Source organism: Salmo trutta, chromosome 12 (genome assembly GCF_901001165.1).
Source record: "Salmo trutta chromosome 12, fSalTru1.1, whole genome shotgun sequence".
Taxonomy (NCBI): Eukaryota; Metazoa; Chordata; class Actinopteri; order Salmoniformes; family Salmonidae; genus Salmo; species Salmo trutta.
In genome coordinates, this window is record NC_042968.1 from 27,854,048 (window position 1) to 27,865,797 (window position 11,750).

Genomic DNA, 11,750 nt, shown 5'->3' on the forward strand with positions numbered 1-11,750 from the left:
ATTCCAAGTAGTAAGACAACAAAATAGGAAAAATGCCAAGGTGGTGAATACTTTCGCAAGCCACTGTACATCAGACAAACAATTTATGATACTACCTAACAGAGCTATCTTAGAATAGCCCGTAATCTCACTATCACTAGAACAATCCCAATCCCAAAGCCAAAACTCTGTAAGGTCTAGGCTGCTCTCCTAGAAGACGCATATTACAAGCTAATTGAGTCTGCTGGAAACTACAGGGGTGCGAAAGGTTCACCACGATTAGCTTGTGTAACTGCTGAAGGTCAACGCAGCTCTGCTGAGCAGCCACAAGCCTTCATAAAACCATGCAGCGTATCATTATTTTCACAGTGTTTCATTATGGATTGTTAACCTTGGCTAACTCCCCAACTAACGCTTTAATCAACTGCCTGTAATGTCTCTGATACAATGTTATCATTCTGCTTCTACTTCTCATTTATCAGCGGGTGGGAAGGAAAAACGTACCTGTGTCTCATTATAGAAAGAGAGAAAAAGAGAGAGAATAATAAGAGAGCAAGCTCCTTTTCCAGGATCTGCATGTGTCTGGAAAGACACGTGAGTAATAGCTTGCGAAGAGGAGAGAGGAAGGTTCAGGGTTATTGCCCATTGTCAGAGAAACTAGATCGTTTTCCTAGAAAGGAATGGAGTATGAAAGACTTGTCAATAGCATGTAGTCTCAGGAGGAAACTAAAGGACTCCTCAATGCTGAGGCCTCTTTCTCCTTGGCCTGGTTCCTACCACTGCCATCCCACACCATAGCCACCTGTGAGGAAGTGTTGAAGAGATGAGCTCCAACAAAAAGCCTAAAATATCAGCTCCTTTCCCAAATGTACTAGGGGAGTCTTCATAAGAGAAATACATTGTGGAACCCTCTCATCAACTCATCAGTTTGCAAACAATCCGAGGTTGCAACCAGCGACCTCTAACCCCCACAAGAATGGTTGCCAAGAAACAAAAGAGAACTTAACCAACTAGAGGATGACTTTTCAGAGTCTTCTCCCTCCACATCAATACTGCTTTCAGAGATCCAGATGGAGGCCAGCAGCAAAGTGTCACCTTATTGGGCCTTTATTGGTACATCCTAAATGCAACATTGAATTACGGCAGGGGAAAGGGGATGCACGCTTTTTGTTTAAGACAGTACTTCTGAGGCCAATAAAAATCACATCAGCAATGAAGCAATCACTGTACAATTTTTGGAAACCATCTAAAAAGAGACCACTTTCCAGTTTTAATATGCATATGAAATAAATATCAGAGCCGAGCCAGAGCATGAGAGAAACCATGTTTCTTGGTGGATAAAAAAATCTATCCATAGGCTAGTGCTTTCTACAAAACGCTACATGTCTTTATCTTTTCTCCAGTATATAAAAGTGAACTCATATAAATCTGCACTCCAACTAAATAGTGGTTTACAGTAAATGTGTGGTACATTGAGAACAGATAGGGAAATGCTAGTCGGGGGGGGAGTATGTTACATCTCAAAAGAAGGGTTCAGAGTGGATATGTGAAAGGGATTTGTGTGGTTGCCAGACGTGTTATTTTATTGAGAGTAACGGTGCACCCCATAGGCTGATACAATCTGACAACAACTTAATGGTTATTGAATATGTTAGAGAGAGTTTGATGTTTTAGTAAAATATCTGTTTTTCTCTCTCGCTTTTTCTCTTTCCCTGTTTTGATATTGGGGCTCACTCACCATGTGTCTTATTTCATATGTTGGCATAATGATGAATAGTTTTGGGTTGTACAGTCAAGCACTTTTATTCAGAAAAACATTCCAGGCATCACTGTGAACGTATTGCTTTGGAAACTTGTGTCCTTGGAGCTACGTACTACAGGCAGGAGTTGTAACTAGAATTGTGTACTTGTACACAAATAAATTAATACTAAGTATCCATATATGAGATTAATGCTTTCTGACAGAGAGGATAAATGATCAATATATGAATAGGCATTACTATCCAGTTAAAGAACAATGGACACAATCAACAATTTAAACCCATAAATAAACAACAAGAAACAGAAACATTCTCCCAAGAACAGCTCTTCCAAAACTCTCAGAGCTAGGCCTACACAGAGAAGAGAGACAGACAAGGCCATGTCAGCACAGTGTCTATGTACTGTAGATCTCTGATACCATTTAATTCTAACATAAATTATGGCAAATTACATTTCCAGGAAAAACAAAGGACTTTTCTGCAATAGAATATTCTTATCATTCTAATGCACGTCTATAAAAGATCCAATTAAAATCTGGCAGAGTGTGATGGTGCTTTTCCAATTTATATTAGCTTTTGAGGAAACTATTAAAGTTTATTTATTAGGTGAAGATGACTTTAAATACTACAGTATTAACGCTGCAGTAAAATTGGATTAGCAGAGTGAGATTTTAACATTTACCCTGTTACCACATATATAACGTTGGGGGAGGGGCAATCTACGATCAATGACTATGACCTTCTGAGGCCAACATGGCTCCCCTATTTCCATAACACTGACTCCAGCTGTTGGCTTGGGGACCTCTGCACTGGTTGGGAAAATGTAAGAAAACAGTTTGGAAAAGAAGATAAACATAGCCGTTAAAGTCAATGTGTTCTAAACGTGACACAGATGATTTGGTTACTACTGTATTACAGTAACCAAGGCATAGGTCCAAGTTACATTAAATCACCTATTGAAAAACAGTACGTTGTTACTGTGGTTCATCTCAGTCTTCCATTTAAACATTCAAATAGCTGTTGTATTACTCCATTTTCTGTGCGCTTTGTTCAGCAGGTCTTATGGATATTTGCCCACCTGCTGCCATTGTCTTCTCCCTAAAGGACGACCGGGTGGTGACACACACTGAGCATTATGGGAATGTTGCATGGTCGTGGTGGCGCTACGGGCAGCTGAACAAAGGATAGCAGTATGGCTGCGTGTGATATTGCACCCTATTCCCTATATAGTGCACATCGTTTTACCAGGGCCCTGGTCAAAAGTAGTGCAAACGGAATTAGGTGGCATTTTGGATGCACATAAATCTCCTTTGCCTTGTACGTAATATCTCACTCTCAGTCCCTACAGCACATAGCTCACTAATGAGGTGACATTTCACGGTCACGACAATGCATTGCCCTGCAAATGAACGTCATAATAACAGTCAGCAATACCTTGATGAGAAGGAAAATACTTCCTTTCTGAACAGTAAGGGATGGTCTGAAAAATAGCACAGGCAAAAATTCTAACAATTGAACTTTTAAGTCTGGTTTTCTTGACAGGACCCCCTACTCACGTGTTGAGTGAAGGGGGTCATGCATATTTGATTTTGTAAAACGTCACATTTCTAATCTATCTACTAATTAAATCTGTGTTGGATTAAAGGTTAAATCCAGGGGAGATCAGTTAAATGTTTTTGATACAGTCCTCCGTCAGCCCATTACAGGGCATTAGAAATTAGGTATGTGAAAAATGTGATGGCTGCCTCACTGCAACAGTGCTTTAAAAATAAATGTAAGTGTCTTAACTGCAATGCTAATCATTTATAGGACACAATTTATTGAATCACCCAGCCAGAACTGATTGACTGGTCCCACTGCTTAATTCACAGTAAAAGCAGTTTCTGTGGCACATAATCATTTATTCTCTCTCTTTAAAGATGGAATCCTTAATGGTGAAGCTGTCATGTCCGTTTGGGATATTATAACACTGAAGAAGTTACAGCAAACAACAAACATAGTTGTTTTGCCTCGAACACCACTGCACACTTCGATAGAACAGCAGAATATGTACTGCACAGGAGTTTGCTGGCACCTTAATTGGGGAGGATGTGCTAGTGGTAATGGCTGGAGCGGCATCAGTGGAATGGTATCAAATACATCAAACACATGGTTTCCATGTGTTTGATGCCATTCTATTTGCTCCGTTCCAGATATTACTATGAGCCGTCCTCCCCTCAGCAGCCTCCACTGATGTACTGCAATTTGTTGTACCATGCTGCTCATTTCCATTTGGATGCTGCTCACCTCCGTTTAGTCGACAAAACAAAAACAATAACAATGGCGCTCGGGTGAACAGATTCTATCTTTAATAAGTCAGTGAGGTTGATGCTGTCAGAGATATAGCGAGACAAAGACAGATTGAAATGGTTTATCGTGGTGAAAAAAGAAGATCTCATGGTGAGTTAGTAGACCCTGGTGTGATATAAAGAGACATGTTAGGCTTGCCTAACGACTCACCCTGAATTTAATTCCTCTGCTCAATCAATTGCTCCATACATTCAGTCTGAAACTGTAGTTTGTGTGACTTCAAAATGAGGGGAGTTGTACAGAACAAATTAATTCGCGGTTGGAACTTATCTAACAAGTCTAAACAATCAGAGTACCAAAGTTAATGATGTCATCATGTAGGCCGGCTCTGGACCAATCCATTGGTTTCTGGGACCAATCAGAACGGACAGAATGTGTTTACATTCTAGAAATCGTTAGAGATAGAGGCAAAGCCAGACTCAGTGTGGAGAAGAAACATCAGTTGGCCAGAGCGATGTGGATGAGTAGCCAGGCAAACGCTTGGCTGTGGTTTTAAAGCCTAAAGAAGGTCCACCCTTAGGCAGAGGACATGCTACAGCTCAAGTTTCCAGGGTACAACACCTTTGTTAAATGATTCAGAACTTTGACAGTTTAAGCAATACTGGTTAAATGAGGCCTTTCTCTCTCATTCACTTGCAGATGTGTCATGATAAATGACCGTAACCCTACACCGAGCATGACACCTCAGCTCTGAGCTACTACCCGTCTATTATATCTGAGTGCTGTGGAGCTGTAACAGTGACACGGCTGTTGGATTGTCCAGAGAGAAAACAGAACCTTCTGAGAAAGTCTCTGTTCCCATGTCTATACTAGCATACTACTTAAAAGGAAGCAATGTATCGGGCATGTGTTCTATGTAGTAGGCTAGTGTGGACATTCCGAAATCAAATCACATTTTATTTGTCACATGCTTGGTAAACAACAAGTGAAATGCTTACTTATGGGCCCTTCTCAACAATGCAGAGAGAAAGAAAATAGAGAGATAATAGAAAAGTAGATACAAAATGAGTAACTTGGCTATATACAGGAAGTACCAGTACTGAGTTGATGTGCAGGGGTACGAGGTAATAACATGGCTATATACAGGAAGTACCAGTACTGAGTTGATGTGCAGGGGTACGAGGTAATAACATGGCTATATACAGGAAGTACCAGTACTGAGTTGATGTACAGGGGTACGAGGTAATAACATGGCTATATACAGGAAGTACCAGTACTGAGTCGATGTGCAGGGGTACAAGGTAATTGAGGTAGATTTGTACATATCGGTAGCTATAAAGTGACTAGGCAACAGGTTAGATAATTAACAGTAGCAGCAGTGTATGTGATGAGTCAGAAGAGTTGGTGCAAAAAGAGCCAAAGCAAATAGTCCGGGTAGCTATTGGTTAACTATTTAACTAACTATTTATCAGTCTTATGGCTTGGGGGTAGAAGCTGTTCAGGGCCCTGTTAGTTCCAGACTTGGTGCATCGGTACTGCTTGCCGTGCATGCCCATTACATCGTTTCATTCTAAGTAGTATGCTAGTGTGGATATCCAAATGTAGCAATACTGTGTGAACTCTATCTACATGCAGCCTGCTGGCTGATGATGGTGATGTGAGAGGAGGAGATGGAATGGAATGGATTCATGAGCACTGGGTGGTGGTTGGATTAAAGATGGTCTTCACGAGAGCAGATCAGGGTAATGGACTGTGTCAGCATGAGATTTACATATTCAACACCAACCACAGCCTCTCTCTCCAAATCCACCTTGTAAAGACAGTCAATCGGTCCCAATGTTGCACACAGGTTCAATGGACATATAGACGAGGCCTCTTAAGTGTTGATTTACGTCAGTGTAAAATTAAAAAGTGCACACCGCAGAGAGATACAAACACAAACAGGAGGACACTTGAATGGATATTACTGCACTCAGCCAACCCTCTGTGTGTGTGTGTGTGTGTGTGTGTGTGTGTGTGTGTGTGTGTGTGTGTGTGTGTGTGTGTGTGTGTGTGTGTGTGTGTGTGTGTGTGTGTGTGTGTGTGTGTGTGTGTGTGTGTGTACACATTTCAAGGAATGATGCATGTAATAGCTTAGATCATCTACGGCACAGCCATAGAAAACAGAGAGTATGATCTACTAATGTTTCCACCACAAGGCCACCTCTAATATACATACACACATCAGTTTAATTAATGTAGATAGAACCAGATGAATTGGGGAAATTGTCTGAATCTGCAGAGTAACTCACTTTTGGACAGAGCATCCATTAGCTCAGGGGTACCAAGTACTGTACTTCAAGTGAGCGAGCTAAAAATAAATTTCCCCAATCTCAAATGGAAAACTGGGTCTTTAATAAATCTGTTGAACTAGGCTTCTGACAAGCTGCAATTAAAATGCCCAGGAAACACATCAGCTTTTCACTTCCTCAACATTTAAACCATTAAACATATAACTTCGGTTACATCCATCAACTTTAGAAAACAGAAAAGTAAGCAGCTTCTCGGGGTACCAGCGATTTAGAGTCCTAGTAGTGTTTGGATATGTTTACAATGTGTTTGTGGTGAAATGGCACCAGCTGTGTACACTGACAAGATGCACACGGCCCACTGTGTGTTTGAAGAGCGTCTTAACCCCTTCACTACCACTCCACAGACGGGACAACAAAGACCACGGGAGGCTAGGCCAATCTGGCTGTAGGGGACAATGGGGAGATATTGCCCCAAGGGTTTTCTGGTGTGAAGGGACTGTAAATGTAGCATCTCTGAGTCTATTTATGTCCTTTTTGCTTTGTTTCCTATACATATGCAAGGGACAATAGGATCCAACTCATCCTCAATCAGGCTTTTGTTTCACCTACATGGCTCATTGAAAGGCTCAATAAAAGTCCTAGAGTATGCCGACTGCAGCTGCAGCCTTCCATCCTCATGTGTTATGCTGTGAATAACTTACCATTTGTTGTTCTTACAGTGTATGTAGTCTATTACGTATGACAGATGAGTGGTTGATACAACTTAAAGTTGAAATATAATCCATTGATAAGCGTTTCCTTGGATAAGAGGAAACATATCCATTTGGTACAGTCACAGAGGCTATTAGTCATCAGAGCCAATCAGCTGTTACTATCAACCCTGCTCAGTGAAACACACTTCCTGTTTACAGCGGTTGTCATTGAAAGGATTCTTGGAAGACAATCATCCACTCTTCCATAATGACACCTTGTAAACCAACAGAAAAGTATGGCTACAGACAGCGGAAAAATTATATCAATCACAGTTAACACAATGCTAATGCATATTACATCATCTTTGGATCTCAACATAGCCATCCACAATTTATAATGACTTACTGGCAGTATTAGTAATAGTTTCACAAACTAAAGCTCTGTAGTAGTGGCAGTGCTGCAGGTGCAACCCATTCCTCAGTTACATCTGGTTACAACCAACTAATTACCTCTACCAGTGCAGCTAATGAAATGAATGTATATTACATCTAAAACATTATTAAACTTCAGGGGAGTATAACACAGGACTATAAATGTGCCAGTAACAGGGGAGGTGGGGGGGGGGGACGCTCATGAACAAAGGCATTTCAGTCAATCAAACGGTCAAATCAAACCTGACTTTGAGACATGCTAAATGTAAACCAGTACAGTTGAGAAAATACCAAAAAAGCTCATAGCCTTTAGTAGTGTCCAATCTGAAGAGTTTTCCCAGTTATGTAGACCACAAACTGTCCCACATTTAAACCAAGGGGGACATATAAAAGATTCAACTTTTGTGACAGAAAGGAGAGAAAATACACCCTGATGACCAAAAATAATCTAGGCATGTTTTCATAAGGTTTCAGAAATTCTTGTAAATTTCACTGACTAAGACCACATGTGCTCAGTATAAACCAAAGAGCCAGTAAAAGCTAAGTCATTATCCCAGATAAATTGAATGTAATGTAAGACTGCACACAATTTCTGAAGTACCAACTACCAACCAATCAGTGGCTAAAAAGAGTCCCTGTGGGTATATACCCCTAAACATAGTTGCTTTGTGTCCCAGCTTAAATCAAAGCACTTTACCAATGGCATCCTGCTGAGACTGCCCTGTCATACACCTAAACACAATCCACACCATTAAATATTAAAAAGGTATAGAATAATAGGTAGCATAGATGAAGTGTGCTTAAATTCAGCTCTTAATGACATTTATCATCAAGGGTCCGAGGTTCAATTCTACAAGATTACTAGCAGCTCATGTTCCCTTGTAAAGTACATGATATTAACATATTCCCTTCATCTCATTGCCAAATCACGGCTGGATTCATTAGTCATGAACAATGATGACTGTAGTACCTAATTAAGTTTGTGCCACTCATTTGGATGTTTCTGTAGATTTAAAAGAATCTGTGATGTTTGAAAGTGCCTCTGGGCCCCATTGTGATTAAAACTGAATTATTTCCTCAGACAATATTTTGAGGGTGTTGCTGTTTATACATCACATTGAGTACCCATTGACATTGACCAAGGCACTGTCACAGCTTCTTGGAGTGGGAACTTGACATGAAAGCTATAATAAATAACTCTGTTATCAACCCAAGTTAATTTGAGTCTATACAACTTGAAAACCTGACACATCATCTGGATGACTAATGTTTCCTCTCAATGAGTTTGGTCGAATCAGTTTGGGGATGATGTGTCTTGCATTATGCAAACACATGCAAATCTCCCTTCCACTCAGCATGCAGGGGCTTCTGAATTGGCATGTGATATGTGGTTTGTGATGAGACATGTTGCAGAGGGAGCGCTTCATTTCCTCTCCCTCTCAGACTACAATTGCATTTTGGCCTATTCCTGACAGAAAGACTATTTCCTTTCTTAAACTTCGGCCCGTGGAGTTTTCAAGCAGACACAAAACCCCACTTTATCTATTATAGGACAGTCAAACAAATGTGGTTGCACTTAGGAGCTTTAACAAGCCTGGGCTATTTGGCACTGCTCTGGTCTCAGAATGTTCTCAGAACAGGATTATAGTATGTTTTCTATTGGTTCTCAGAACAGTTTTAGAGGATGTTCTGGGAAAAAGTCTGGAAACTCATTTGATATGGACTGTCTCTCTCTTTTGGCAGCTTACCATGCTTCCACATCCTGAAGATGTTGTCAAATACAGCCATTATCCTTTTCAAAACAAATACTCCTTTGTGCTTGTGATACAAAAATACCAAATATCTGCTGCTGGTTGTGTACCAAACCACCTGTCGGTCTGGGACTGTTTGTGTAAGGATATCTCACATAGGATACCCCTACTAGGTACAGTATGACATTTTTTTCAAAACACTGCAACACATCAGTAAACAGGGACATATTATCTGTGAGCAAAAGAAGGGATCACGATCTGAAACAACAGCAGTTGAATCAGACATCAGATATCAATATCAACAACCTGCTCACTTCAAGGATAATTAATATCTTTCACAATTCATGAATTGGCTTCAAATATGACCAGCTCTATAGGTAGTGACATCACTTTATCATGTGCCTTCAGTGAATCTAAAACATATGAACTGCATGTTGATTGGTGATATAGACTAGAAGGTGGAATTATAAACACTGCCCATTAAATGATTAAATGATTATGGATCAAGTCACTTTTTAAAGGCTCTGTCACACATGTAATCAAGTTGATCACTCATTGTAAAGTAGCAGTGTCACTGCCACCTGGCATGCATAGCTTACTCTGCAAGAGATAGGATACCAAAACTTCGTCCAACAGAGAGATGTGCTATATGAGAAAGCATTTCAACGCGTAAACATTATGGCATGCAGAACTCCAGCACCAAAGGAAGATGGTAACTTGCCTAATTGATAAAAGTGTGTAATGCACTGGTAAAACGACCTCTTGTCTTATTGTGTTATTCTGTCTATTTTATAAAAACATTGTAATGCCAATGCAGAATAGGATTAGATGATGAAGTAGCCTAATTAATTCTCAAAGAAAACATTCCCAATCGTGTACAACACCATTTGCCATTATATCAGTCGGTCTGGACTAAGGAAGATTGGGGTTTGAATGCAGTGTGCAGAAACAAGATAGAAGTACGCAAAACAATGTAGAACATACATGCTCACCTTATTATAGTTGTAGTAGCCCAAACAGTGGGAAAAATCCAGGTTTGGTGGGTCTCCTGGAATAGGATTTCCTCCGGCAGTCGGATAAAACCGAACATCCATGATGTACCAGGCAACAGCGCAGCTGTACTGTGAACAGAGCTCAATTTGTTTCTACCTTTTTACAATCCACGCGCACAGAGTGTGAGAAAGGCGGCGAGACGCGCAAGCTTTATCGGGACCGTAAATCAAAGAAATAGAAAGCGGGATAAGAAGAGGTAAGGGATAAAATACGAAGTTTTGTTATTCCTCTTCTTCTCGTTGAAGAAACTGTTCATAGTTTTGAAACCCAAATAACGATTGAGCGATGTCCAAGCTCGTCCTCAAGGTTTATGATATCTGCGCCAAGCCGTGGTGTTTGCCCATGCATTTAGAAGCAGCTGCTGTACACAAAGAAGCCACGCGACCGGCAGGGACAGACTGCACAACCGTCCTTCTCCTGTTCAGCTTGCGAAACAAGATTGAAAACAGAGCTAACGTTATAATAGGTGTATAAAAGAAGTCCGGCTCGTTTCCCCCCCACCCTCTCGTTTTTTTCAGAAGTTGTTTTTCCTCAAGTTTGCACAGTAGTTGGAGAAGGTAGCACAAAGCAATGCGGATATTGTATTCCCTGGAATTCTGCTATATTGTTCCACCAGTGGAGAGTGGGGTTTTGGGACAAAATCTGATACATTTGTGCGGTCAACCAATAATGTGGAATTAGTAGATTTGCTGTACAACACTAGATAGATGCTTGGTTCAGTCTTTGGCTCTGTTGATGAACAATGTGTGAACAAATCGGGCTACTCCCTGAACACAGCACGCCACTCCCATTTAGCCAACGTTTGCCCTAATGAAAACACTGGACAGTTAAATTTTACACTGCTTTCAGTCTCTGGGGATACTTTGATTGACAGATTTGATATCAAAATACTTAATCAGCAATTTACACATGTTTTTACAGCAGTTGCTTGAATTGCAAATTGAGTGGGATACAAACAATTTGTTTATTTTTGTAATAAACTGGTAATAAGATGGTAATGAACCTTATTACTATAATTGCTTCTATGTGCTTTACTAAATCACACATTTTTCTTAATGAAAATCTCTTCAAAACAAACAAACATGAGTTTTGAAAGCCAATCCAATCTTAGGGATAGTTATAGCCTGAAGCAGCTTGTTGGCCCCCTCCCTAATATGACCACATGGGACACTAGAATGAATACAAACAGTCTATTTACAATAATCATCATGTCTCAGTGATGTGTAGCCCTGCTTGTTTATTTTCTTTTCTGAAAAGATTGAACTAACAGTCAGAATCTCCCATTACAGGGATTGGAGGAGATGTACTTTATGTGTGCTCGGCGTCTTATGTATATAATGATAACCTGATTTCTTGTCAGGCCGAGTCAAACATATATGGCCCCATGTAGAGACATGGCCTATTAGATACTTCAACCACCTGCCTGCACATCTATCTCTTCAGGATAGTAGGCCTGCTGCATACATACTGACCAGTGGAGAGATGAAAATGAGGGGCATCACT

General features: G+C 40.5%; 1 protein-coding gene across 1 annotated transcript in view; it reads right to left on the reverse strand.

Moving 5' to 3' along the window:
- LOC115203295 (TOX high mobility group box family member 3) overlaps positions 1-11,007 on the reverse strand; it is a 64,764-nt gene extending 53,757 nt beyond the window's left edge. The window contains exon 1 of the mRNA XM_029767857.1: positions 10,187-11,007. Coding sequence (XP_029623717.1) covers positions 10,187-10,288 — 102 coding nt within the window. The 5' untranslated portion in view covers positions 10,289-11,007. The remainder of the gene's footprint in view (positions 1-10,186) is intronic.
- Between the last annotated feature and the right edge of the window lie 743 nt (positions 11,008-11,750).